The sequence below is a fragment of the Emiliania huxleyi genome (assembly GCF_000372725.1).
Source record: "Emiliania huxleyi CCMP1516 unplaced genomic scaffold EMIHUscaffold_73, whole genome shotgun sequence".
Taxonomy (NCBI): Eukaryota; Haptophyta; order Isochrysidales; family Noelaerhabdaceae; genus Emiliania; species Emiliania huxleyi.
This window is the reverse complement of record NW_005196528.1, coordinates 223,230-250,423: the sequence shown is the minus strand read 5'-3', so window position 1 is coordinate 250,423 and position 27,194 is coordinate 223,230. Positions and strand designations below refer to the sequence as shown.

Here is a 27,194-nt window from a genome sequence, read left to right as displayed (position 1 = left end):
GGCCCGGGCGCCGTGGCTGCCGGCAGCCCTTCGGCAAGGTGGGAGCCTTGTCGAAAGACGGACGCGGCCGGCGGTGCGGCCGTCGGTGCCGCCGCCTCGTCCTGCCCGCAGCGGGGCGGCGAGGCGGCGGGCGGCGAAACGGCGAGGCGGGGCCGCTTTGGCGCGCTCGAGCGGCCTCCCTCCTCCTCCTCCTCTGCCCGCGAGGCTGCCTGCGCGCCGGCGACCGCGCGCTTGCCCTTGCCCCTCTTACTGCCCGTCGGCACGAGCTGCTCAAAGCACGTGTCGTGCAGGGGCTGGAGCAGCGCCGCCGCCGCGCCGTGCTCTCCGAGATCGGAGAGCGCGCACCTAAGGAAACATAAGGAAGCAGCGACTCGCGTCAACTCACCGATCGCCGCGCCGTGCTCGCCGAGATCAGAGAGCGCGCGCCCACGCAATGCCAAGAGCCGCGGGTCCTCCCCCTCCCCGCCGCCTCCCTCCCCGCCGCCTCCCTCTCCACGCCCCTCCGCCTCCGCCTCGCCCCCGTCGCCCGCGTCGCCCGCGTCGCCCCTGTGCTGCCGCGGCCCCGCGTGCAGCTCGAGGAGGGAGAGCACCTGTTCACACGCCAGAGGTGTGAACAGCGCCTCTCCACAGCAACGGAAAAAGCGAGAACCGTGCCTCGCGGGGCTTCCGCCGCCGCAGCGACAGACAGCACGCCGCCACCAGCGCCTCCTGCGAGCATGCGTCAACGGCGAGGGCGGACGAGTACGCCGAAGCGGCCTGGCATTCGGATCAGTGAGGAGTCATTCGTACACGCATGCATCTTGGTGTGAGGATACGCCGAGCCGGCCTCGGCGTCGCGGCGCAGCGCGCGCAAGCACTCGCCGCGCTTCAAGTGGACCAGCGGCGCGTACCTGCCCCCGAGGGATGGACCGTGAGGCATGAAGGGAGGGCGATGTGCCTAGCGATAACAAGACTCATGAGAATGAGAATCATACTAGTAGTACTAGCAGTAGTAGTAGCGACGGAGCGTCGCGTGGCTAGCGATCAGCCACGTCTCTGGGTGAGAGAGAAAAGGCCGGACACACGCGCTGGCTGCTTGCTGGTCAGCGGCCGTGCGCACCTCTCAGAGGCGAGGAGGCGGTCGTACAGCTCCAGCGCGACGAGAGGCCGGCCAACGGTGAGGTACACCTACATCAGCCACACACCCACACTCAGGAGGGAGGGAGGAGCCAGCGACTCGTTGCCAGCCTCAAACGGAGAGGGACACCTTCGCAACCTCGTACAGCAAATCGTCCACGGTAGAGAGCGGCAGCGCGCCGCCGCCGCCGCCGCCGCCGCCCTCCGCGCCGCCGCCCTCCGCGCCGCCGCCCTCCGCGCCGCCGCCCTCCGCGCCGCCGCCGCCGCCCTGCGCAGAGGCATCGCTCCGGAGCAGCGGCTGCCAGAGCCGCTCCGCCTGCTCCAGCTGGCCTACGAGCCACCCTCTCTCGACGTCGGTCACGGACTGCTTCAGCCGCAGTCGCCTCTGTCCTCCAGCTGTCGCCGGTGTACGCGCAGCAGACGCCCTCCCTGACTCGCAGATCGAGCGGCAGCTCCTTGCCACCCAGCCCGAGCGCCTCGCTCTGCCGCAGCGCCTGCACGCGCGCGATGCCGTCCGAGTACGCGCCGCGCTCGATCAGGGCCTGGAGGGGGCTTCGGCGGTGCCTCCGAAACCCGCTCCTCGGTTGCCTGCCTGCCTGCCTGCCTCTCTCTAACTCTGTCTGTCTGTCTGTCTGTCTGTCTGTCTGTCTCTCGCTCTCTCGCTCTCTCTCTCTCGCTCTCTCTCTCTCTCTCTCTCGCTCTCTCTCTCTCTCTCTCCCTCCCTCCCTCCCTCCCTCTCCCTCCCTCTCTCTCTCGCCTCGAGCAGCATGTTAGTCAGGTGGAGTGCGCAATGCGCCGCCGCCGACGCCTAATCTCCGAAGATCTCGCGATGATCTCGCGGTACTCTTGGGGTGTGGAGTGCCCCGGCTCCTCCGCCGGCTCCAGCGCGCAAGTCGTGGCCGACGCGGGCGCGGCCACCTCGCGGCCGCCGCCCTCGCCTCCTCCGCCTCCGCCTCCGCCCTCGCCGCCGCCTCCGCCCTCGCCGCCGCCTCCGCCCTCGACGCCGCCCTCGCCCTCGCTGCCGCCGCCGCCGCCGCCACCCACGCCGCCGCCCGCGCGCCGCTCGTCTGCCGCGCCGCCTGCCGCAGAGCTGGAAGCGGCGGCGGCGGGCGGAGACTCCTTGGTGAGGGAGGCGGTGACGTGCGAGAGCAGCTCAATCGCGCGGTCCGCCGCGCCCAGCTCCGTGTATGAGATCGCGAGCTGCCGAACGACATGCGCGTCGTGTGGCCGGTGCTGGAGGAGCGAGGCGAGGCCTGCGGCCGCCTTGCGGTGCTGGCCCAGCTGCGTGTGCAGCCGCGCCTGCTCCCACAGCGAGTCGACGTCGTCCGGCGTAAGCGCCAGCGTCTTGCCGAGGCAGAAGAGCGCCTGCTCCGCCTCGCCCACCTCGGTCGCGAGCACGGCGAGCCGGCGCCACTGCGCCGCGTCGCGGCGCGAGAGGTTGGCCGCCATCAGGTAGAGCTGCAGCGCCTTCTTCTTGTGCCCCTCCTCCTCGTAAATCAGGCCGAGCGTCTCGTACGGGTGCGGCAGCCGCGGGCAGAGCCGCACGACCTCGAGCAGCATCGCCATCGCCTTTTGGAAGTCGCGGTACGCGTACAGCATCGTCGCCTCGCCCAGCTGGCGCTGAACCTCGGGCGGGACCGTCACAGACATTGCCACGAGAGCACTCCTCCCCTCGTGTTGATGCGAGCAGGCGGTCGGGGAGCTTGTGAGGCGGCCTGAGAGGAAAGAGAAAGCGGACACGCCGCTCTCCATCCCTGGCGAGGTACTCCCACGCCTCTCGGGGTTTTTGTCTGGCCGAGTCTGCTGGGGCGAGCCTCGGCGAGACTGCGTCAGCTGTTCCCACAGCAGGCTGGAAGTACCTCGCCAGCTCCATCCCTCGTCTGGGCGTGTCTGTTTTCTTTCTTTCTTTCTTTTTTACTCTCTCTCCATTCTGCAACAGGAAAGAGAAAGCATCAACGCAGGAACACAACGCACTCTCTCACATTAAAATCCCTGTGTCGTGGCGGCGTGCCGTCCTCCCATCCCTCCCTTCGCGTGGCTGTTTTCTTTCTTTCTTTTACTCTCTCACATGACAAGCGATTCCACGACACGAGTGTGGTGGAAAAGAAGAGACGCGGCGAGGTAAAGAAAAAGAGAAACGACGCTCACGCTTGCTCATGGATGCCGACTCGCTCGAGCTCGCCTGGCTCCTCGACACCGAGTGCCAGGCTGTGCTTGCGCGTGTCGCAAAGCTGCTCGCCGACTGCGCCGAGGACCTCGAGGTCGACGAGGACGCCAAGCCGGAAGCAGTCCGGGGAGGCGACATCGACGAGGGCCGCGGGATGCGCTTCAGCGCCGCCCTCAACGGCCGGCGCATCGAGGCGCTGCAGGTCCAGCTAGCGCTGCCGGAGCTCGACCGGGAGGCGCCAGAGAGATAGTGGCGCGGTGAAGACAGCGTGGCCACGGAAGGACGGGGAGAGTCGGCCACACCCGGAGCAACGCAGACACAGGCAGCACCCCACCAGGCGCCGCTGCGCTGCTCCCTCGCGGCGCCGGCCCAGCGCGCCAAGCAGCTCGTGCTGCCGCAGCTGCTGGCGTGGCGGCGCTGGCTGGGCGAGGCGCTGGCCCTGCTGACGACGCCGCTGCCGGCCACGTGCGCCACTCTCTACTCGGCGGACGCGGCCGTCTCACGCCTCACACAGCTGCTCGGCAGGCCGCCACAACACAGTGAAGCAACGCCTCCCATTCGTGTTGACACGCCCCAAACGAGCGAGAGTCTGTCCTCACGCGGCTCAGGCGGCTCAGCGCTGCACTACTGATCACTTCTGAAAAGTAAGCATCGACGCTCGTGTCAGGCTGCTTGGCGTGCTGCACGCGGCGATGCCCGCGGCGCCTTCCGAGCTGTCGGCCGAGGTGACGCGGCTGATGCAGCCAGCTCTGCCAGAGGCATGGCGCCTCGACATCTCTGTCGCCGCCGAACCGCCGCGCGTCGTCGTTTCTGCGTACCCGCCGCGGGCGGCCGGCGCGGCCGGGGAGGGGTACGGCGCGCCGACGCACGCGGCGGCGGTCGCACCGAGCCTGGAGAGGGGTGTCGCGCGCGCCGAGACCGCGCAGCGGCTCTGCACGGATCTGGCGGCCAAATTGCGGCTCCATGTGGAGCTGAGGAGTGGTAGGACCCCCCCAGCGGCGCAGGGGCGCAGCGCTGTCATCTAGGGTAAAAAAGCCCTGGTCTGGCCGATTCGTTTGCTGTATCTCCCTCTATCGCCCCGTATCTCCTCGCATCTTCTCGCATCTCCCCGTATCTCCCCGTATCTCCCCTTTTCTTCTCTCTAGATCTCTCCCGGTTGCGGTATCTCCAGAGGTGTCTCCCGGTGTGTGGGTCGCCTCCCGGTATCTCCCGGTATCCTATCCCGCGCGCTGTATGAGTGTATCCCGCCATATCCCGCCATATCCCGCCATATCCCGCCATATCCCGCCATATCCCGCCATATCCCGCCATATCCCGCCATATCCCGCCATATCCCGCCGCGGCTACCGCGGCGAAAAAAATCGGCCAGACCAGGGCTGAGCCCTGGTGTCGAGGTGTCGAGGCCCGGTGTCGAGGGTGTCGAGCTGCTGTCGAGGGATAGAGGTGTCGAGGCCTGTCGAGGCCTGTCGAGGCCTGTCGAGGCCTGTCGAGGCTGAAACCATGCTTGTCCGTGTCGAGGGGTGTCGAGGGGTGTCGAGGGGTGTCGAGGGGTGTCGAGGGTGTCGAGGGTGTCGAGGGTGTCGAGCGGGTGTCGAGCGGGTGTCGAGTGTTGTCAAGAGGCGTCTGAGGTATCGAGGTGTCCAAGGTGGCAGGTGGATGCAGTTGCAGCCCATCAACATACAACAAAAGTTGGGCAGCAGTTGCAAAGCTGTTTCATCCCTTAGTTGCAGCCTCAGTTGCACCCTGTTGATGTAGCACAACCTGAGCACAACCAGTATACTCTCTGTGGACATTTGAGGACATCAAGTGCCGGGAGTCATTGCCACTGTGCACCAAGGTGCTGTGCAGGCGCAGCACCGCAGCAGCGTCGCCGCTGCAGCAGCGTCGCCCCTGCAGCGTCACCGGCGCACAAAGCGCAACTGACCACAGCGCTCATGGCACAAGGCTGGTGCCATGAGTCAGTGGACATTGCCACTGCACAAGGTGCTGTCCAGCAGCTAAGGGCTGCCAATACCCCATCGCAGCAGCGTCGCCGCCGCTGCAGCGTCGCCGTTGTCAGCATCGCCAGTGCACAAAGCGCAATGGACCACAGGTCTGCACTCATGGCACAAGCTCACTGGTGTGAGGATTCATTGCCACTGTACAAGGTGCTGTGCAGCACCTGAGGGCTACCTGGGAGTACTGCCATGGTTGCTACATCAACAGGAGTGCAAACTGAGCTGCAACTTGGAGCTAGAACCAGGGCTAGAACTTGAGAGGCTGCAACTGAGGGATGGAAGTACTGCCAGCCAAGTTTGATTGCTGCTGCAACCCTGATTTCTAACTCTGTGACTCCAATGGGTCTACGTCTCTGCTGTGTTAGGATCATCAGAGGTGTCGAGCGGTGTCGAGCGGTGTCGAGCGGTGTCGAGGGGTGTCGATGACGACGTCGGCCGGGACGGAGGATGGGCGCCAAACGACCTTGACAAGTGGCACTACCTCGCTGCTCCCAGCATGCAGTGGCGACGTGTGGGCACCGCCGCCGCCCCCTCCGCTGCCCCCCCCGCCGCCCCCTCCGCTGCCCCCGCCGCCGCCCCCCCCGCCGCCGCCCCCCCCGCCGCCCCTCCCGCCGCCCCTCCCGCCGCCCCGCCCCCTGCCGCTGCCGCCGATTCCCTCGGCCAGTTTGACGATGACAACTACGACCCGGGGCAGACGTATGATGTCGCCCCCGCCGCTGCCAGCCCTGCTGCTGGCCCCGCTGCTCCCAGCCCTGCTACCGACGGCGGCGGCGGTGGCGCTGATCCAGGAGCTGTCGACGACATGCCGGCATTTAGTGTTGTCTGGAGAGAGTTCGTCATGCTGTCTAAGCTGCTCACCGAGTGGGCACCTCGGCCAGGCTTTCAATCCTGGAACCGCGCGACCAGCAGCACCGTCATCATGAAAACTGTATTCACCGACGCCCGCTTCTACTCTTGCTGCAAAAACTACCTCTACCTCTGGACGCACATGGCTACAAAGTCAATGTGTGAGGCTGTTGTGGAGGGCATGGGCGGTGTGTGGGACCGCTGCGACCGCCAGGGCAACTGGGTCACTGCAACTGAGGAGGCTGTGATCGCGTGGAACGCGCCCCAGCCGTACCATCCCGTCGCCGTGCCCTTCATCAACCGTGCGCTCGAGAACTGGGGCGGGCTCAACTGGGAAGACCGCTTTCACCACAACGACAGGTCACGTGCACAGAGGGGCGGCATTGGAGCTTCGCTGCAGCGGGGTCTGGTCATGACGCGGAAGAAGGCAGAGACACAGCGTCTGCCAGCCGAGTGCTACGACGTCAGGCCGATGCCGCGTGGCCACAACTGACTGCAACAGACTGTCTTCATGTGTCTAGACTCTACCGTGGTGCGCTCCGCGCACATAGGTGCCAGCGCGCTCCGCGCGGTATCTAGCCAGCGCGCTCCGCGCGTGTGTGTCTAGCTAGCGCGCTCCGCGCGTGCGGCGGTGTCCAGCTAGCGCGCTCCGCGCGTGTCCGGGTAGAGCACCGGCGCGCTCCGCGCGCATGAGAATCCAGTGCTTATGCTCATAAGCACTAAAAGCTCGTTTCTGCAGCTTGGTAAATGTTATGGGCTGCTATGAGAGAGCCGTAGATGATGGCCGAGTGGTAGTGTTGACCAGCGGCTCATACCCGTAGCACATTACCGAGGGACATACACACCGACGCCCGAAGTGCCAAGAAGGACGTCATCAGTACGAAACCTCAGAAGGCCATGGGCGCCGAGAGAACATTCCCCCGAGAGGACAAAAAAGAAATCAGTAACCAGCCTCCGGCGGGTCTCAATCATAGATAGAGGCTCAAGTGTGACATAAGTGTCGCTGTCCACATAGACATACACACATACACAAAGCAGCTCTCACGACACACGGGCACCGGGTGGAGCGGCGGCGGCGGCGGCAGCAGCACGCGCGGGCGGACGGATTCGGACGGGGCGGAGCAGCGACTGCCTGGGCGGCCGCTGCTCTGTCTGCCAGAGCGCGCCGTCTGCGCAGCTCGAGCGCGGTCAGGTGCATGGAAGCGTGGCGGCGCGGGGACGCGCGGCGGCGGTGGCGAGCAGGCGAGCGGCCCGCGCGCGGCGAGGCGGACAGGTGATCGGCAGGTGGGTGATGGGCCGGAGAGTGACCGCGCCCAGCGATCGGAGGCGAGCCGGTCGTCGCTCGGCCGCAGCTGACCTCGAAGGCGTGCGGAGCGCGACTGTCGGTGTCGGGGGGCGGCCGTCATGTGGCGAGGAGGGAGGGCGACAAGTGCGCGTCGTACGGGTCGCTCTTCATCGGCCAGTCGAGCGGACGGGCGTCGGTCAAAGCAAAGAGGGCCGGTGGGGGCCGGTGAGGCCGGCGAGATCCGTTGCGAGATACGGTTCGCGCCCAAACAAGTTTGGACGCTCTGGGACGCGCCGCAAAATCAGGCAATTGGAAAGGGGGCTACTGGGGCGGCCAATTCACACCTCGCGGGACTACTTATGTTTTCGTAAACGTAGTCGTGGCCCCCCGCTACGTCGCACGAGTGCAACCGGGTAGCGGGGGGCTAAAAGGCTTCAAGTGCTCCAAGTGCTTCGCAGCCCCTCCTTGCGCAGTGACCCTCGCTAAGTGTCGCCGTTATCGGGGCACGCTATCCTGCACAGTCAGGGCAAGTGGGGGCGAGGCGCAGTCCCGCTGGTCAGATACTGGTGTGGTTCTGTCCCTAGTCTCGGAGGGGGGCAAAAAGATAAGAATATCATTTTTTTGCTATGAGAGAGCCGTCCCGGGTCCACGGTGTTATGGCCCGAGAGGCCACGCCGAACTGCTCACCGCTGGAATTTTCGCTTCGCGCGCGCGAGGTTCGGTATCGATCGCCAAATATTTTCTATTTTGCCCTCAAGTTAAATTGAATAACATCAACCTGCCTCCTGCGCTGAGCGATGGCTTCAGATTGCTCAATCGCAAGAGAACCCCCCTCTCCCGTCACTCCCCGACCCTCCCAGATTCACGCAATTTCCTTCCCGTTTTTAACTTCTGATCTCAGAGCTCAGTGGAGTCGTACGTGTGCTCGTCCTCCGTCGACAGCACATAGTTGATAAGTTGAAGCCGGAATCTTCTTGAAGTCGGAGACTCGCAGGTCAAGTGACAACAAGGCCTCTGGCTCTACTGGAACATGCACAACATGCACATGTCATGGACATGTTCATGTTCATGTTGTGCATGTCCATGTCCATGTGACATGTGCATGCGATGGAGGTGTTATGAGGTGTTATGAGGTGTTATGAGCAGCCAGTCATACAGCCAATAACACCTGTTATGGCCGCTCCCAACGTTGTCTGGGGTCAGCTTTGTCTAGTGCGTTCATCTACTCACAAAATCCCGTCACAATATTCTATACGATATCGTGGTTCTGGCTCTGTTCTCTGCGCGGGAGGGGGGATTCTACCCCAAGAGGGAAGGGAAGGTAAGCCGCAAAAACTTCTCCACACTCAACACACATCATTAAAGTACAAGTGGAGAAAAGGGGGGCGACCCTGCGTCTCTTTCTCTATTAGTCTGTATCTCTCTCTCGAGGTTCTCGAGGTGGATATCATTTGGCCGCGTTGGGTAGCGAGGATTGGCGTCGGTGACGTGATCCACGCAGGCGTGTTTTCTGACGGCCGACCGTCAGTGCACGGCCCCTTCTCCGACGGCCCCGGCTACTCGCGTAGTTCCCGGACAGGGTTCCCGGGTTCGTCGGGAGTGACCCCTTCGCCGCCCGAGACCTAGCGCGGGGGTGGGTTGGAGGGGGCTCGCTGCGAGCAAGGGCTGCGTAAGAAGCCGATCCCCGTAGTCCGCCCCACTCCTCCCCATCGGGCCGCACCTGCGGCCGCGCCTCGCGTCTATCTAAACGACACAGGATGTGGCTCATGTGGTGGGTGTTCTGTTATTTCATACAGTAACGCTACTTACTTGTATAACCAACCAGATCGATGCGAGGACGCAAGTCCACACCAAACTCGGCCATTCCAACGGCCAGCCATGGACGGCCAGACCGCTCGCTTAAGGCTGATTGGCTAGGAGACGAACGGTCTACCTCCGACGGGGCGGTCTGGATCACGGGGGATGACATCCTGCCTCCCGGCACGCCGGGAGGAGGTGGTTGCTCCGCCGCCAGACCCCCCCCCCCACCACCACCCTCGCCCAAGCGCCAAGCCCAAGGGATCTACAATGGCTGTCTTAAGGTCCGACAGCGTTCGGCACCGGGGCACCGCCTCGGTATACAAAATGCGCCTGCGGGCGGACCCTTACAGATCACAGATCACACAGGACGTTGGGCTGTAAAAAATATTCTGCAAGGTACCTTATTCTTTTAAGGATCAAGCTGGACCATCATCCATCTACAACTAACTACTCGAGTACATTCCAGAGCATATTCTAGCATATCTTGGAATATATATGGACACCGAAAGCCTCTTGGAGGGCCTACGTAGGGAACTCCCAAATAAATTGCGCAAAATCGCGCAAAACGCGCAAAATCGCTCGCTCGCAGCGGTCGGTCGGTGGAGAGAGAGAGAGGGAGGGATGCCAGAAAACACGATCATCGCGTCGCGAGAAACGAATCTGCGAGACGTGAACATGGATCGCGTCACACTAATCCTCGAAAAAGGGATTTCCCCTTGAGAACCTCTAGGACACCAATCCTCGCGCCAACGCACCACCTCGAAAAAGGTACAAAACGGGGATGCGTCCAGTCAAAAGGCACGTCCTGGAGTTTGAGGCGGGCAAGAGAGCTGGCGACCGACCGCGACCGAGGGTGGCAGGCCCACGGCTGGCGGCGATGGACGACCGAGCGGAGACGCAGCGAACCGAGGAGCGGCTTACGCAGGGAACCGATGAGCGGCTTGCGATACCCTCTTGAGCCGACGATCGCACCCATGTACGTGCTGCCGATCAGCTCTCTGCTCGAGTACGACCAGCTGCCTGGCTACGAGCAGCTGTGCGCGGATGATAGGCTCGAACTCCACGACGAGCACAAGCCAACCGCATTCATCTCGCATACTTGGCTCGGCAGTGCGCACCCGGACCCAGAGGGCTCCTTCTTTCTGCTGCTTAAGGATGTGCTCACTCGGGTGCAGCGCCGGGAGATGCAGATCCAGGCCTTCTCTGTCGGACTCGCTCCCTTTTTCGGGCTGGGGCGGAAAGAGAAGCTTGGCGCGCTCAAGGACGGCTACATCTGGCTCGACTGGTGCTGCGTCCCTCAGCGGGAGACCCGCCGGTCCGCCTCCTGGCGAGAGCAGTTCATCCGATCCATCCCATCATACGTCGCACGGTGCCACTACTTTTTTGTGTTGGCCGGGGCCTGGACGCACGAGGACGGGTCGGTGCGAGACTTGCGTGCTTGGCAAAGCAGAGGCTGGTGTCGAATGGAGCAGCTCTCAAATGCGCTGTCGCCACATCCACGGCCGTTCGTCGTGTTCGAGTCGACGAGGGCGATGAGAGCCTGGCCTCCGAGCGGCGTTTTAGGCCACAACATCTTTGCTTTCTCCGTGGGCGAGGGAGCCTTCAGTGTCGATCGTGACAGGCTTGCGCTTGGTCCTGTGATCCTTTCTCTCATCGGCCGCGCCGAGCGGCGTGCCAAAGAGAGAGGCGAGCGCTCGGCGTTTCAGTTCTTGCGCGCCATTGCCGGCCTGCTGCTGACGGGCTTGGAAGAGGCGATACCTGCGTGGAGAGTGCCAAGAGGGATGCGACCGTTCGTTCACCATCACCGGCTGGACCCGCAGTCTCTCGTGCAAACCTCGTCGCGCCGCTCTCTGTCTGCCCTGGCGTGCGCTGTCATGAGTGGCAATCACGACATCGCAGCGCAGCTACTGGCGCAAGGAGCGTCGGCCCAGGACATCATTCCACGTGGCGAGTGGATGTGGCCCTTGACGCCGTACGCGCATGCGGGTGTCTTGGAAGTCGCCGCTCTCTTCGGCTGGCCAGAGATGGTCCGTCTCCTTCTTCGGCATGGTGCAAATCCGCGCCGAAGCGTGGCCGCCGGCTTGCCCTCCGCGATCCACGCCGCAGCCTGCTGCGCTCGCACCAGAGAGTGCGTCGAGGTGCTGCTGGAGGCAGACCCTTCTCTGGGCCACCTGGGCCTCAAGCCGGTTGGGTGGAGGCCCTTTCACCTCGCGCTCTTCACGGGCAGAGCGGCCATCGTTGCCTACTTTGCCGAGTACCACCCCCACCTGATGCATCTTGAGCAGCCCGACCTCTCCCCGTCGGGGATGGTGCTCACCGCGTTCGGCGACCTAGATACGCTCCGCGTGGCCATTGGCCTGAGCCGTGATGTCGAGGACTGCCGCGATACGGTCGGCTCACCCTTACTGAGAGCCATCTTTCGCGTTGCCGACGCAATCGCGAGCGCACCCCTGCCACTTCTGAGGTGCGGCTTGGGCCAGCGTCTCTACAACTCGCGCGCGGCAATGTCGCGCTGCACCGCGCTGCACGTGGCCGCCTTCCGCGGACACCTCAGAGCGATCGACCTGCTGCTCGAGCGGGGCTCCTCTCCGTCGAGCACGAGGCACCCCTTTGGGTTCACGCCCCTGCATACTGCCGCCATCCGTGGGCACGAGAAGGCTCTCGGGCGGCTGCTTGCTGCGGGCGCCGACCCATCCATCCGGTGCTCGCGCGGGATGACGGCTCTGGACTGGGCTGACTTCTGGGGAGTGGATGCATGCACGCGGCTGCTACGCAGCGGCTCGTCGACCGAAATGTGCAGAGCCTGCCCCTGAGGACACCCGTAGAACGCTGCCAGACTTGTACTCTCTGTGTGTACTACTCCCCGTACTTTGCTTGTCTCTCTCCTTTGTCGTTGTCTCTCTCTCCTTTGTCGTTGTCTCTCTCCCCCCTTTGTCTAGTGCGTTCATCAATCAATCACTCACAAAATTCTCATCACAAATATATATCGTGGTTCCTTTCTCTGCTCTCTGCGGGAGAGGGGGGGGAGTCTACCCCAACATCACGCAGCCAGACACGTGCATTTTTTAACTGACAAGTTAGTTAGGACACGAGACGATCGAGGGGTCCCGTACCATGCGGAATCGACCCTATCCAGTGCTCAAGTGCTCAAGGACACGATGACCAGTGAGGTGTCTCTAGGAGCCGGGGGCGCGAAGATGGCGGGCGCTGATTCGAAGTTGGCCGACGTTGTGCGAACGCCTCGCGAGCATATGCGCGGCGCTGAGCTTTGCTCGGACGACGTTGCCTTTATTGAGGAGATCCACAGGAGCTCGGGCGGTTCTGTCTACGCTGGGCGTGATCGCCGCACCGGGGCGGCTGTGATTCTCAAGGTAGCACGAGCGCCCACCATTTAGGAGCGCCCACCGTTTAGGACGTGGTTGCCGACCTCGACAGCTCCCCTCCCTGTGCCTGATAGGAGCGGCTGAAACCTGAGCTGGGGTCCGGTGCATCGCTCGCGCACGAGCTTGACCTGTACGCGCGGCTCCCGCGCCATCCGCACATTGTCGAGTGCTGTGGTCACTTTTGGAAGGGCAGCGGCGCCGACGTCACTGCGGGCTGGGCATCGGATGGGAGGCGCTCGCGCGGCGGCTGCGTCAGAGGAGGAGCCAGACTCGTGCTCGTCCTTGAGGCGGCGCCACTGGGCGATCTACACGAGCTTGTGCAGTCGCGGCGCAGGCTCGGAGGCGTCCCGCTCGCCGAGCGGTTCATCTGCTCGCTCTTCACGCAGATTGCCTCTGCAGTCGTGCACTTGCACGCCCACGGTGTCGTCCATCGCGACCTCAAGTCTTTGAACGTCGTGCTCTTTGCCGAGGCGGACGCCGTAGCCACTGCCCGCGGTATCCTGAGGAGAGAGGAAGACGCCATGTGGCAAGACGTGGGCAGCTCCGGCGAGACGTACCGCTCTGTCCCCATCGGTGCCATCCGAGCCAAGATCTGCGACCTCGGCGTCTCGCGGGCCAGATCGAACGACACCGTCTACTTGCAAACCTTTTGTGGCACGCCTGCCTACCTAGCTCCCGAGATTGTGGGCTCACGGCCGTACACAGAGGGTGCGGACGTGTGGTCGCTCGGTGTGCTCCTCTACGAACTCGCCGCGTTGTCGCTGCCCTTCTTCGGGCGCAGCGTGCGCGAGGTGTCGGACCTGATTGCACGTGGGAAGTTCGCACCGCTACCCCCAACCTACTCGGCGGGGCTGGTTGGGCTGGTCAGTGCGATGCTTCAGCTCGATTTGGATCGGCGGCCCGATGCGCAGCGGGTCCTGGAGTGGGCGAAAGGGCTGGAGCTGGACCGCGCTGCTCAAGCTGCGCCGAGCGAGGCCGCACCCGCACCAGGCGACCATTCGCTCGGTGGGGAGCCGACGGCGCAGACGGCGAGAGAAGCTGTATCCTCCACAGATAGCCCCTCAACCGATGTGAACCGCCGGGACCGACACGATGGCCGCGCGCTGAGGGGCAAAGGGCGGTGTGATATGGCCGCGCAAGGCCACGGGGCGCCCCGGGAGGACGCTAAGCATAGGGAGACGGCGCCTCCTCGCGAAGGGAAGTTTGAGCGGTACCGGCGCGAGTTCGAGGAGCGGCAGCGCTGTGCGGCCGTGGAACGGAATGCCACTGAGGGCGTCACGGGTGGGACGGCGGACATTCTGGTCATGGAGGAGGCGCCTCGCGCAGAGGAGGCAGCTCGGGTTCCCCCTCCGCGTGTCGACCGCCAGAGCGAGGCTGAGCCGCCCGCAGATGCCAGTCCGGGCACGGGACAGGCGCTGGACTCCGCACGCGAGCCATCTGTTTCCGCGGTCTCCGCGAGGAGCGAGAGGCTTGTGCAGAGGCGCCGCGAGCGGGACGCATCGCTCTCGTCATGCGGCAGCTGCCAGACGCCCACTTGCGAGTCTTCGCGCCCGCCGTCGACCCCCGGGATAATGATCACCGAGAGCGCGGATAGGTGGCCAGAGCAGCAGGTCCAGGCGTACGTGCTCGCGCAACAAATGCTGGCGCTCCACGCCAACAGCCGCTGCCAGCAGAGACCCATTCGGGCCGCACCGTCCCCTCAGCAGTACTCGCATCCAGACCCCGTCTTCTCGCGACCCGGCTCCGCTCGGCCTTCTCGGCCAGGGTCCGCGCGGCCGGGGTCGGCACGAGGGCGGCTTGGGGTGGCCGGGGACGGATTCGATCTGATTAGCGGGGCGCCGCTGCGCAGGGGCAGGCGTGGAGGCAAAGAGCAGTAGAGTCAACTCCTCAACTGAGCTCTGCCTGTGGTGAACCGCACAGTGGTAGCAATGCATGTGCATGTGCATGTGCACACTTGCGCTCAAAAAGCTCAAAAGATGTGTTAAAAACTCATCGCCGCCTCCAGTCTCGCGTCCTCAAAAATAAATAAACACGTGGCACCTCCAAGGCTCCAAGTGCACCTCTTCAGGGAGATCGGAGATGGGCGTAAAAAAAAGAACAGTCACCGAGAACAGGTGGAGGTGCCTCCCCCGGCCCGCGTGCCGCGTGCCGCGGGTCTTTTTGTGTATGGCTATGGGTTCTTTGTACACAGACGGTGCTGGAGTCTTTGTACATGCGATGGACACCGTTAGTGGGGACGCAGGACGGAACCAGACTCCACGTGCACCTAACCAAAACCTCTCCCGGCTATCTTATCTGAGAGTGGCGTCAGAGGGCGAGGCCGGGCGGCAACACGAGCCCCGCCTTCTTCGCCTCGGGCTCGACCTTGACGCCGCACACCGAGGCGAGCCGCAGCGCCGCTGCCGGGTCGGAGCAGGCGAGGCACTTGCGCAGCAGCTTGGACTTCTCCGTCTGCACCTCCTGCCCCAGACCCACGAGGACGAGGTTCACCTCCGCCCAGATGTCGGCGGGCATCCACGCCTCGATGGCGCGCCGCGTCTGCTCGGGCGTCTTCGTGCCGCCCGGCCCCGCCCACCCCAGCTGATTGCAGATGCGGTGGACGTGCGTGTCGACAGAGATGCCCTCGACCTTGCCAAATGCGACCCGCAGCAGGATGAGCGCCATCTTCGGCCCCACGCCTGGCAGTGCGAGCAGCCCATCCATCGTGTCGGGCACGCGGCCGCCGTGCTGCTCCAGCAGGATGCGCGAGGTCGCCTTGAGATACTTGACCTGCTCACACCCCCACGCCGTGAAGAGGGGCCGCTCACCGGTCGCGTGCTCGCCTCGAGGGCCGGAGTAGTCGCCTTGTTGTTGTGGAAGCCGCACGCGTAGATTAGCTCGTCCAGCCTCTCGTCGGGCGTGTCCTACAGGGCGTGGCGCGGGCATGTCGCGTACGTGGAAGTGTCGTCCAGCCCCTCGCCGGGCGTGTCTCCAGCAGCCGGCGCGGCGAGAGGCCGTGAGCGCGCAGCTTCTTCATCGTCGCCGCGTTGACCGTGTCTTTGGTCTGCGACGAGAGCATCAGTGAGACGAGGGCGTCGAAGTCGCGCTCCTCCTTTGTGCTCTCGCCCGCAATAGCCTCCGTGCCCATGCTGTCCACCACCGCGGTGCGGTCGGCGCGGAGCTCAACGATGAGCTCCCACGTCGCCCGCCAGTTCGCGGGCGGCTCAAGCCGCACGTCGGTCGCCTTGCTGCGCTTGGGCGAGGCGGCCGCAGCTGTCGAGGCTGAGGCGCGCCGGCCTCGCTTCTTCTGCTCGGTCGTGGATGATGGCGCGCCGGGCTGTTTGGCGGGCTCTTCGGCCGTGAGCGGCGCCGCTGCTCGCGATTTCGACGATCTCTTCTTCTTATGCGCGTCCGTCTGCACCGCCGCAGTCGCCATGGCGCGGGCGGCTGGCGCAGCAGGCGCGAGCGGCGAGAGGGCCAGTGGCTGGACGGAGGCCGCTGCCGTGGAGAGCACGGCGCAAGCTTGCGTGATGCTGCGGCTGGCGCGCATCCCTGTGGCTCTGGGCAACGGGAAGAGGCGGAGGAGGCGCCAAAAAAAGCCCATGAGGCGGTTCCGGCTCTGAACAGCTACGACGAGTACGGGGCCATATCACGCCCCCTAGCTCGCCGGTAAATGCCTTCTGCTCCGGCTCCCTCCAGTCTCCGGGTCTGCCTTGCCCTTGTCTTCTGCCGTAATGCTTAAAATGTTACAACACAAGGCTCAAGGGCTTGCCTCGCAGCACACAAAAAGAATTCAAAGGAGGGCGCTGGCGTCGCTGCGGAGAGTGGGTCGCGAGAATCCATACAACGACGTATCTCATGAGTTCAGCCTCCGGCGCCGGCGGCGACGACCAGCGCGGCGCAGGCAGCGAGGAACGCGCCCGCGACCGGCAGGAGAGGCGGGCCCTTGTATTCGGGCGTAAGCAGGACGAGCTCGTCCACGCCTAGAGGAAGGTTGAAGGTTCATTGAGGCGTCCGTGGAAGACTTGCGAGAGTGGCGACGAAGCGTCCACCTTCGTCGAGCTGCCAGCGCAGGGCGCCACCCTCGCCCACCACCCGGACGAGCGTGTTTGGCGACACGGCGAGCGGCTCGCCGGTGGTGTCGCGCTGCACCGTGCCCGAGCCTTCCAGGACGTAGCGAAGCGAGCCGTCCTCGACGTCGGCGTCGAAGGCGCCACGCCCGCCCTGCGTGATGATGGTCGGTGGCCAGTCGCGCACCCCCATCGCCTCGGCCTCAGCCTGTGTGGGCTGCGTGAGTGCGAGTCCTGCCTCCAGAGGAGTCCTGACCGTCAGCATCCGCGGCGGCGCGGCCCTCCTCAGCGCCGTCCGCCGCTCCTCTCGCGCCCGCACCGCGGTTCGCCCGTCCTCCCGGAGCCTTGCCAGCCGTGCCTGCTCCTCTTCAGTCGGCGGCGCCGTCTCAGCAGCCGACGGCCGAGAGCCGTCGCCGCCATACATCCAGCGCTCTAGCTCGCACTCGTCGTCCTTGAAGCACTCACGCTCGCCCATCATGTCGTCAATTTCGACGGCAACAGGCGTCGCGATCCACCGCTTGTGGAGTGCCGGCCTCGCGGTGTTGGGAACCCACGTGAGAGCGGACGCGAGAGCAGCCCACGCGAGAGTGGCGAAGGCACGCATATACATGTATATTCGCGGTTTCTCACAGCGTCGGGACCCGGGTTGTTTTGTTGTTAGAGATTGTCGGAGAGAGAGTCGGTGAACCAAGAAGAGCAAAAGAATACTCCCAGTCGGCGACGGCTAGCACCACACTCCTCTTAAAATCCCTGTGGTGTGGCGGCGTGCCGTCCTCCCATCTTCCCTCCCTTGTGGTATGTTTTTTCTTTCTTTCTCGTTTCTGCGGTCAAAAACAATTTGAGAAACAAAGACTAGTGACACAATACTCACACCCCACTAGCACTGCTCACACTGCACAACATACCTACAACACTCAAGGAACGGTGAGCCGTAAGAACTTCACGGCACCACTCGCCTAGTTCCTCGCTGACACGGCTCTCTGTCTGTCTCTCGGCTGCCTCGAAGCGCTGCGCAACGTCCGACCTCGCGCCCCTTGCCCGGCCGCGTTTTGTGCCGCATGCCGACAGGGATCACTCGGCACGGCGACAGCGCGGCCTACGAGGAGAGACGCGACAACAGCAGCTCCCGACTAGTTGCACACTGCTGGGAGACGGCTGTTGGGGGGCGGGGGGGGGGGAGGTGCCTCCCCTCCAGGCATCTCGCCGGCCGCGCCGCAGAGCAGCACGAGGGGCATGAGAAACGGCTCCACCGTCCCGTCGGGCGACAGCGCCGCGGCGCCACCCGCGAGGATGCCGACACCAACAGCTTGGCCGAAATCGCCGCTGCCTCCGCCTCCGCCTCTGCCTCCGCTGCCACCGCAACCTCTGCCTCTGCCTCCGCTGCCTCCGCCGCCGCCGCTGCCTCGGCTGCCCTGTGCGCTCGCCAGCGCGCGGCGTGCCATGCGCCAATCTTCGTCGCCGGCGTGGGCGCCGAGCAGGAAGGGCGCCACGCCGAGCGCCTGAAAGTACAGCAAGCAGTAATACACTGCGACCTTCGTACACAGTCCTCCTCAGAATCTGTCCAGCATCTAGCGCCCAAGCGCCGCAAATGGCTCGCCGCCCTCGTGCCCTACCGACCCCATCAGGACCGCGCCCGCCGACACGCCCAGCAGCACCGCACCCCTCGCCACGGCTCGACGCACTGCGCTGTCCAATCCGCAGGAGCACATCGCCTGCCAACCGCGCCGCACGTCGCTCCCTGCGAGGACGATCAGCGCAGCCTCGTCCTCGAGCCGCGCCATGTCGTCCGCCACTGCCGGTGCACTCACACGCAAGTGCCGGACCTCGAGCGGCGGCAGCTTCCTGCATGCGGCCTCAAATATCTGAAAAGAGGAGAGGTCGTCGCCGTTGCAGGCGCCGAGGTAAAACACGAGGTTTCCGCGTCTGAACCGGTGGACTGATGCGGCGACGGCGGCGCCCACGGTGGATGCGAACCAGCCGCCGAAGAGTGGTCGCGAGTCGGCGGTGATGAAGAGCGAAGAAGCGTCCATGTGAGAAGCGTCCATGTGGCGGTGTACTCTGCTGGAGGAATGGTTGGGCAGGTTACTCAGGGCACGATCCCGGCGTGAACACGACACACTGACGGATCCGCTCCTGACAGTGGCACGCACCGCGGCGGGGCGTGCGACTGTCTTTGTTTGAAGTCAAAAGTCGAATCAGAGCGGTGTCGACACTGCCCTGACTTTTCCTCCCACGGACCGCCCGTCCGGCACCGCTCCGGGACGCACGCACGCCGGCGAAGCACCATCAAGCTGCTGTACGGCCCCGGCATCGCCTCCCCTGGCTTAGCTAGACTGGGAGATATTGTGCATATGGTTAGTCTCTACAATTATACACTGACACTTTACCTCCCAGACAGAGCTCGTCCCGGTCCGCCACGGCCATCCTCGGCCTCCGAAGGGCCCCCGGCCGCGGCGCGGTGCGGCGGCGTCACAAATCCGACGGCAGAGCACCGACCGGGACGCGGTCGGGCGTACGGGCGATCTGAGGTCCGACTAGGCGTATCCGTATGGATTGCCCACCCAGGGCTATCACCTGGACCCATCAACAGGCGCCTGCGGCGCCGTGGTCAGGAGGTGTTGTTCACACCTGCCCAACCATTCGTGCAGCACTAGCCGAAAGAAGAAAGAAGTGCTCACGGGATCGCGCCGCGCCGCGCCCCCACTTTTCCTCTCCTCCATCTCGAAGGGCCGTGCCGCTCCTCTCCACTGTGATGCTCCTCGCCATCATCGTCACCACGACGTGTCAGCTGCGGACGGGCGTCGCCCACGACATCGTGCGCCCGCTCTCCAACGTCGCCGAGATCCCTGCCTCGCCTGCCAGGAGCGGCGTCGAGCTCATCGCTGGGCAGGTGCGCGGGTAGAGCTCTCCACCATACTCTGCCGCGATCCCGGCTGCTGCGAGCACGGCGCCGCCCGGTGCGCGCGACATGACCCCTGCCGTTCCCGCGCACGCAGGTCGCCGAGGAGGATGTGGAGTGCCATTGCGAAAGCACGACATATGAGCGTGCGTTCGCCGCCGCCATGCAGCCCCGCCCCTCCCCGCCGTCGATTTCGTCGCCGTCCGTGCGCGCGCCGCCGTTCACTCCGCCGCCGCCGTCGCCCCCACTTCCGCCGCCCCCGTTTTGCGCCTCGCCGCCGCCGCCGTTCTCTTTCTTCCCGCCGCCCGCGCTTCCCTCAGTCGCGCGCGCGCGCGGCTCGCCTGCGTCGCCGCCCCCCCTCTCGCCGCCGCTCCCCTCACAGCCTCGTACAAGGGTGCCGCCGTCGGCGCCACAGCCTTCGCTCGCCCAAAGGGTGACCCTACCCCATCCCCCTCGGTACTGCCCCACCTTCTTCAGAACCAAATCCTCACCCCCCCCCTGCTCCCCGAATCAGGTGCCATCGCCTCGTTTCCATCGGATGAATTATGTGGAATCGTACCCCTCGGTGGTTTCCAAACCTATTCAAAAATGGACGCTTACAGAAAAATCGGCAAAAATTCAACCGTCACAACAACAATCATTGCGAGAGACGAGGAGTGACTCTTGCTCAAAGTGCACAAAGGGTGGCGCGATTTCGGTTGAAATTCGCGTCACCACTCGCCGCCTCTCGCCGCCGATCGATGACGAAGCGAACTTCGCCCGTTGGCCTGAAGGACTTGCCCCGTTGTTGAATCTCGATGCACACCTTTCGCTGCGAAATTGGGAGCTCAAACCAGGTCATGTTGCCCCATTGCGGCTTGTCGGAACACACCTTTCGGTGCGGCATTGGCAATGCCATTGCCAAACCCCATTGGGCGCTGGAAGGAAATCAAGTTCAGCTGATTTCAAACGCCAGTGCGCCACCCGATACTACTACTCAGCTTCGTCTTGGGCTAGCCATAGATACCTGCTTCTTGATGAGCGCACGGAGTACTTTGAATGGCTCTGCACCGTTCGATCACGATGCTTTGGATTGCCACCGGGCTTGGTCTCCCTCGGCGGCAACTCTGCATTTCTCAGCGGCTACGAAGCCGGCTCGGCTGTCGGATACCTCTGCGAGTCTGCGTCAAATGGGGTGCGCATGCTCGTGAAGTCACCTCAGAGTTGCGCCTTTGCCATGGTGCCAACATTGATGGTACTCACACCACTCGTCAACAACGACCCGCTGTTGGTTACACACGGCATCGCGGCATTCCACTCAGGTGTCAAGGTCGCTTCACTGAGAGCGAGTGACGGGTAATCGTGGCCGTGGCCAAGAAAATCAAAATATTAAGCTCTCTATTTGGACCACGGCGAAAAACTCAACGGTTTTGGGCGTTACAGAGCACGCTGAATCGAATGGCTTAGCTATAATTCTCGCCAGCCCTTTCCTTTCATAATTATTGACTCAAAACCCGATGATCGCGCGACTTTGGGGCCGTTATAGCTAAGCCAAAACGTTCCTCTCGAAAAATTGACTTAGGAAGCCGCAAACGGCAGCTTCTGAAAGACTCACCGGCGCTTATTCTCTTGATCTTTCAAAACCTAGGCCTGCGGCCAAAATTTTCTAAAGGCCGCTGTGCGGCCAGCGCAATGCGCAACCAGTCAGCGACCGACAGTCAGCAGCAGACTGTGACGATTGGCGGCCTCGCGCCCTCAGTCTACCTCCTCTACCAACTCCCCTGCCCAGCCCATATGCCTCATCCAAGGTGGCGCAACCACTCGCGCAGGGCGAGAGAGAAAGTCGGCGATCTGCGCCGCGCAGATGAGCTCCGCCTCGTCTGCGTCGAGGACGCCCATCGCAGGGCGGTCATACATGTAGCGTCATATGACGTACTGCATGTTGTTCATTACTTCGCAGCCAAAGTCGAGGACAATCTCACTCAGTGATGGCGAAGGCTGCACTCCCGGCCGGCGGTAGGAGAGATGAAGGCCAATGTACTTGGCAGTGTACGGTGCCTTCCTTCCGGCGCGAACAGTGCCCCGGTACGAAAGAGGAGGCGACGTCTCCCTCCAGGGTATCCACTGGCATGTAGGCGTACAGAGTGGCGCCCAGCACGACTGCGTTCCAGCTGTTCCTCGCTGGAGACCATTGGCACTTTGCACATGTACATGTTGTTGCATGTTGCATGTGCATGCGCATGTGACGCAGCTGTGAGCGCGCTGTCAGAGCGTGTTTCGACACGTCTGCATTTTGCGCAAGCTGGCCAGCGGCGAGCGCCCCCGGCCAGTAAGAGCCGCCGCCGCCACCCACGCCCGCGCCACGCTGACACCGCCGAGTGGCCTCGCCCGACTGCAGCATTGCAGCTCTCGCTCGATCGAGCCCCCAATGGGCGCGACACGCCTCGACGTCGACGAATCTCAACCTCTCATCGGGCATGGCTCACCTGGCGAGCGACGGCGCTGGCTTCGCGCAGCATTCGGTATTGACCCACGCTCGCTTGCCCTCTTCCGCAGCGCCGTGGGCTTGCTCGTGGGCCTCGACGTGCTGCTGCGCGTGACCGTCGAAGACATCCGCTTGCTTACGGACGAGATGGCGCCGCGTTCTGAGGCCCGTAGCATGCTGCAAACCCCATCGCTTTCGGTCTACATGCTGAACGGCAGCCGCGCTTTTGTGCTTACAGTCGCGGCCGTGCACGTGCTCGCTGCGTGCTGCCTGGCGGCGGGCTGGCATGCTCGAGCCAGCGCGGTGGTGGTTTGGGGGCTGCAGGTGAGCGTCGTCGATCGCCTGCCGGTCGCCAACAACGGCGGCGACCTGGTTTTGCTCGCGCTGCTGCTGTGGGCATGCCTCCTCCCCTGCGGCGAGCTCTACACGCTGCAGCATCGCGACGCAGGGCCGTCCACGCTTGGGCCGGCGAGGACCAGCTCGAGAAGGGCCTCTTCCGCGCCTCGGCCATCCCCGACCCAGGGTGCGGCAGACGCAGTGGTGCTCTCCTGGGCGTCGGCCGGCCTGGCTACCTTTGTCCCAGCGGTTTACTTTGACGCCGGGTGGAACAAGGTGCGCGGGGGCGAGTGGGCGCTGATGGGTTGGCGCCCGGACTGGTGGCCAGGAGGCGGCGGGGAGGGCGACGGCGGGCTGGGAGTCGACGCAGTTGCGCTCACGCTCTGCGATGAGCCAAATCTCGCCCTGCTCGGCCGGCTGGCGCGGGGGCCGCTGTTGCAGCGGCCCCTCGCCACGGCCCTGATGACGACGTTCGCCTTGGCACTGGAGCTGCTCGGGCCGCTGTGCCTCTTTGCCGTGCCATGCGCCACGTGGCTGGCACGAGCCCGCTTGCTGCTCGTCCCTCTCTTCCTGCTGTTCAACCTCGGCCTCGCCGCGCTGTACGACCTCCTCCTCTTCCCTGCGGTCATGGCAGTCGGTTGCCTGCCCCTCATACCCGCCGAGTTCTGGCAGCCCTGGCCACGGCTGCGTGCGGCCTGCCTGGATCGTCTCGGTGCGAGGCCGCTTCAAGTGGACTCTCGTCGTGGGCAGTGCTGCGCACTTGTCCGCGGCCGCCTTGCTCCTCCCCAGCCACCCGGCGCGTGCGGCCGACTTTTCGACAAGCTCGCTTCCGCCTTCGCGTTTGTCCTCTTTTGGAGCTGCCTGTGCGGCTTTGCGATGGACGTGATGCGGGTCGACCTTCCTGGCGGCGGTAGGATTCAGCATCTGCTGCAGCTTTTGCACGTGCGCACCGAGTGGCATATGTACGACACACAGAATGGCGACACGAATGGCTGGGAAGAGATCGAGGGCACCCTGCGCGACGGAAGCAGTGTCGACGTGCTTCGCTCGTTGAAGGCTGGCACGCCGCTCCCGAGGGCTCTCCAGCCGACGGCCCTGAGCTCTGACCCCTGGCAGCACCACACGCTCGCCGACATGTTGTTGCATCACACGAACCGGTGGCGGGAGCGCTGGTTTTACCAGCAGCACGAGGCGAGACAGCTATCGCCGGCCGTGGGTCGCCATCTGTGCGAGCGGTGGGCGCGTGCTGTGCGTCGCGAGCGCTGGACATCCGGTCAGCAGCTCGAGCGGTTCGTGTTCAATGTCACGATACTCCGAGTTGCCGGGATCAACGCCGCCGCCGGGGAGTGCCTCTTCAGCCGGGTGTCGACCGTTATTGACGCTGGCGATGAGAGGGGCGCCGGCTTTCGGTGCTCCACCGGACGAACTCGAGGTGACTCTATCAGATAGTGAGAGTGACACACACACACACACTCACTCACTCACTAAGTCCCTTGGAGCACTGAGCAGGTAGGTAGGTAGGTAGGTGAAGAACAGCCAGGCTCGGACTGGACACCAACGCGGTATGGGTGGACGCGGGACAGATGACGACGACACGCACGAGCGACACACAGACACAAACAAGCTCACAAGACACACAGCCAGAAAGAAAGAAAGAAAGAAAACGGACAACCCAAGGGAGGGATGGGAGCCAGAAAGAAAGAAAGAAACCAATGCTCTTTCTCTTTTTGGCCGCTGCTTGTCGGGGGCGCCCTTCCGCTGAAAACGGCCGGGCCCGGCCTTTGCTACTCCCCTAACACTGCGTCAGCGTGTAGCCTGTGCTATCATCGCCGATGTTTGGCCTCGAGCGTGTCGTGCGGTGGCTGCTCAAGGGCTGGTTCCGCCTCGAGCGGAAGGACGTGCGCCGCTAGAGACATCGGCTGTGTTCCCCCTGCCGCCTCCTGCCGTGCTGAGGCGCCCGCTCGCCCACAGGTTGTGGTTTCGGCCACTCGTCTCGAGCTGGCCCGGCTCGAGCTGGTGGTCGACGCGTGGAACCAGGTGCTCGGCTGGGCAGGCCTCTGCCTTGCGAGTGGCTCTGCCCGCCGGATCGCGGTGGCCATGCCGTGGGCGGCGCCCCTGCCGAGCGGCTCGCGCGTGGAGGTGCACGGGCTGCGAGCCACGCTCCAGCGCCTGCCAGTGGCCCTTCCTACGGCGGAGGACGGCCCCGCCTCCGCGGCCGCCTCTCCGGCACCTCCGCCAGCGGCGGCGATGGCGGCGGTGGCGGCGGTGGCAGGCGCAGAGGGCGGAGGAGGGGAGGGGTTGGAGGAGGGGGAGGAGGAGGTGCGTCGGATGGAGGCGAGCGGGCTGACGGCCCTCTCCTCCCTCAGCTTCCGCCTCTTGCGCGCCGTCGAGGCGAGGGACACTTCCGAGACACGTCCGAGACACGTCACGTCCGAGACACTTCCGAGACACTTCCGAGACACTTCCGAGACACCTCCGCCTCTTGCGTGCCGTGAGGCGCGCGCGAGAGAGGGGAGAGATAGGACAGAGCTCCGGACACCTTCTCTGCTCCTCACACCCTGTCGCTTTGCGAGCTGCGTCTCTTCACACCCGGGCTTCAGCTCACGCAAAGAAGCGCGTGTGACCAGGTTGGGAGAGAGATTGTGTTGTCAGGTTGGCGTCTACGACGCGAAGATTGCGCTCGAGAGGCCGTCGGGCGGCGGTGCGGCTGGCGCGCAGACTGCGAGAGAATGCGAGATCCCCTTCTCTCTTTCGACGCACTCGGGAGACGCGCAGCCGAACCGGAGCCGCACCGCGCGCGGTGCTCTGACTACACTGCTCGGGCGACACGTCTTAAGGCCGTACACTCCCGCCCCAACGTGCGCTCATGATGCAGGTGTGGCAGCCGCCGCGGCGGCGGCCGAGCAAGCAACGGAGGCGGCGGGCAGGTTCGTGGGAGGTGCGATTCCAGAGGGGGAGGGGGAGGAGGAGGAGGAGGAGGAGGAGGAGGAGGAGGAGGAGGAGGAGGAGAGGGAGGGCGAGGGCGAGGAGGGCGAGGAGGGCGAGGAGGGCGAGGAGGGCGAGGGGTTCGACGCGCTGCTCGCAGAACTCGGCGAGGAGGAGGAGGAGGAGGGGGAGGAGGCGGACGTGGAGGCGGCGGCGGCAGACGCCGCAGCGGGCGCAGCCGCTGGCGCGCAGGGCGCCTCCGACGGCGCTTCGCCCCAGAGGCTCGAGATCTCGCTGCGCTGGCTGGCGATGAGTGAGGGTGGTGCTGCGGGCGTGGCGGACGGGGCGGCGGCGGGCGCGAGTTCGTCGGCGGACGAACTGCGGCGCGTGCTTCGCTTCCGTGGTGTGCGGCTGCGGCTCAGCTCGCCGGCAGGGGGAGGCGAGCGGGCGGGCGGCAGTGTGGTGGCGCAGGTGCGCTAACCCCCTTGCCGGTGCACCTGGCCATCACTGATCCTCTCATCGAGCGGCGGCGTGGCGGCGCAGGTGGGTCGCGACGACGAGCTCGAGGACGGGCTGATCACCTTCAGCCTCTCGGCGCCAGGGCTGCTCTCCCTAGACGCCGAGATCTAGCCGAGATCAGCCGGGATCAGCCGAGATCAGCCGCTTGCCGGGGCGCTCTCTCCGACGAAGCGGTGCGCACGCCTCCGACCGGCGCTCGAGTGGGCACGCCGCTGCCGTCTCGCCTCGCCTGCCGCTGCTCTCAGCACCGCAAGGCTCTGACTGCATGAGGCCGGGGCTCTGACTGCATAAGGCCGTGCCAGCCGCCCTGACTCTGGCTGCAACCCGCCGGCCGCAGGCTGCTCTCCGAGGCGCAGGCAAGCGGCGGTCGTGCCTCCGTCGCCCGCGCCTCGCTCGAGGTGGGTCGTGGTCGCGATCTCCCCCGATCTCCCACGATCTCCCACGATCTCCCTCGATCCCCCCGATCTCCCCCGATCTCCCCCGATCTCCCCCGATCTCCCGTGCTCTCTACCACAATCTCGCGTGATCTCGCCGTGATAGTGTTCTCCGCGATCTCCCGCGTGATCTCCCGCGTGATCTCCCCCGTGATCTCCCCCGTGATCTCCCCCGCGGCAGGTGGATGCGTCTCTCCGCTCGCTCGAGGCCCTCCTCACGCCGGCCCAGCTGGTCGACATCGCCACCGTCCTCACGCCGCCGCACGCGCAGCCGGCGGCGAAGCCCCGCGCGCGCCGCGCTTGTCAGCGCGCCGGATTTCTTTTTTACGCGGCGCCCCATCTCATGTCCAGGCGGTCGAGGAGGTCGCGCTCGCGACGGACTCCGGCGAGGAGGCCGCCGCCACCGCCGCCGCCGCCGCCGCGGTCTTCTTTGAGGCGGTGGGGGGCGGCTCCGGCGGTCGTGCGGACGAGGCGGCCCACGTGCGCCCGTCAATGCGGCAGAGCGCGGCGCGCCTCGCGCGTGGTTGGTCGAGGGGGGGTGGGGGGGGGTGAGTTTGTGGCGAGGAGTGAGCGGCGGGTCGTAGGCGCGTCTCGCGCGTCTGATCGAGCAGATGCAGGGGGAGGCCGCGGCCGAGGCGGCGGCGCACGGGCCGTGGCCGGCGGCGGTGGCACGTCCGTGACGCGTCCATGGGCGCGTCCGCGACACGCGTAGGCGGCCGGCGTGGCCCTCTCCCGCAGGGAGGCGCCGCCCGCTCCTGCTGCCGTGGATGGCGGCGGCGGCGGGGGAGGCGGCGGCGGCGTCAGCGGCGAGGGCGGCGGCGGCGAGGGCGGCGGCGAGGGCGGCGGCGAGGGGTGCGGTATGGAGATGGCGGTGCGGTGCTGCTTTCGCGTGGTGCAGTCGAGGTTCGGGGCTGCTGCAGCCGCCGCTGCTTTGGTATGCCACACGGTGATGCACGGTGTGGTTTGGTACTCGA

General features: G+C 65.0%; 7 protein-coding genes across 7 annotated transcripts; 3 read left to right on the top strand and 4 right to left on the bottom strand.

The window, feature by feature from the left end:
• Positions 1-2,253: 2,253 nt before the first annotated feature.
• Positions 2,254-2,748, bottom strand: EMIHUDRAFT_47079 (hypothetical protein; the record flags this gene model as incomplete). The annotated part of the gene is made up of 1 exon (XM_005760951.1): positions 2,254-2,748. A coding segment is annotated over one exon (495 nt), but the record flags the coding sequence as incomplete, so codon positions are not given.
• A 517-nt stretch (positions 2,749-3,265) lies between these two features.
• Positions 3,266-4,549, bottom strand: EMIHUDRAFT_79303 (hypothetical protein). The gene is given in 3 exon segments (XM_005760950.1): positions 3,266-3,808; positions 3,951-4,469; positions 4,489-4,549. The coding sequence occupies 2 exon segments, from the start codon at positions 4,302-4,304 to the stop codon at positions 3,761-3,763; spliced, it is 402 nt and encodes a 133-aa protein (XP_005761007.1). The 5' UTR covers positions 4,305-4,469; positions 4,489-4,549; the 3' UTR covers positions 3,266-3,760.
• Positions 4,550-10,143: 5,594 nt separating this feature from the next.
• Positions 10,144-12,024, top strand: EMIHUDRAFT_105958 (hypothetical protein; the record flags this gene model as incomplete). The annotated part of the gene is made up of 2 exons (XM_005760949.1): positions 10,144-10,580; positions 11,337-12,024. The coding sequence occupies 2 exons, from the start codon at positions 10,144-10,146 to the stop codon at positions 12,022-12,024; spliced, it is 1,125 nt and encodes a 374-aa protein (XP_005761006.1).
• A 2,877-nt stretch (positions 12,025-14,901) lies between these two features.
• EMIHUDRAFT_465522 (putative endonuclease III) lies at positions 14,902-17,253 on the bottom strand (the record flags this gene model as incomplete). The annotated part of the gene is made up of 4 exons (XM_005760948.1): positions 14,902-15,363; positions 15,402-15,497; positions 15,626-16,125; positions 16,626-17,253. The coding sequence occupies 4 exons, from the start codon at positions 17,251-17,253 to the stop codon at positions 14,902-14,904; spliced, it is 1,686 nt and encodes a 561-aa protein (XP_005761005.1).
• A 958-nt stretch (positions 17,254-18,211) lies between these two features.
• On the bottom strand, positions 18,212-18,673 carry EMIHUDRAFT_217285 (hypothetical protein; the record flags this gene model as incomplete). The annotated part of the gene is made up of 1 exon (XM_005760947.1): positions 18,212-18,673. The coding sequence occupies one exon, from the start codon at positions 18,671-18,673 to the stop codon at positions 18,212-18,214; it is 462 nt and encodes a 153-aa protein (XP_005761004.1).
• Positions 18,674-21,949: 3,276 nt separating this feature from the next.
• On the top strand, positions 21,950-23,847 carry EMIHUDRAFT_217281 (hypothetical protein; the record flags this gene model as incomplete). Its single annotated transcript, XM_005760946.1, has 4 exons — positions 21,950-22,979; positions 23,062-23,084; positions 23,165-23,751; positions 23,832-23,847. The coding sequence occupies 4 exons, from the start codon at positions 21,950-21,952 to the stop codon at positions 23,845-23,847; spliced, it is 1,656 nt and encodes a 551-aa protein (XP_005761003.1).
• A 327-nt stretch (positions 23,848-24,174) lies between these two features.
• EMIHUDRAFT_217280 (hypothetical protein) lies at positions 24,175-25,897 on the top strand (the record flags this gene model as incomplete). Its single annotated transcript, XM_005760945.1, has 6 exons — positions 24,175-24,240; positions 24,314-24,481; positions 24,995-25,142; positions 25,218-25,280; positions 25,497-25,738; positions 25,811-25,897. 6 exons carry the CDS (start codon positions 24,175-24,177, stop codon positions 25,895-25,897), a joined length of 774 nt encoding a protein of 257 aa, XP_005761002.1.
• Positions 25,898-27,194: the final 1,297 nt, after the last annotated feature.

What these genes read in the sequence shown, in the direction of transcription:
- EMIHUDRAFT_79303 (XM_005760950.1), bottom strand. Translation starts at nt 4,304, where the DNA reads ATGACAGCGCTGCGCCCCTGCGCCGCTGGGGGGGTCCTACCACTCCTC. An exon ending in CGTGCAGCACGCCAAGCAGC is followed by an intron (nt 3,809 to 3,950) that starts CTGACACGAGCG and finishes TGTTGTGGCGGC; the next exon opens with CTGCCGAGCAGCTGTGTGAG.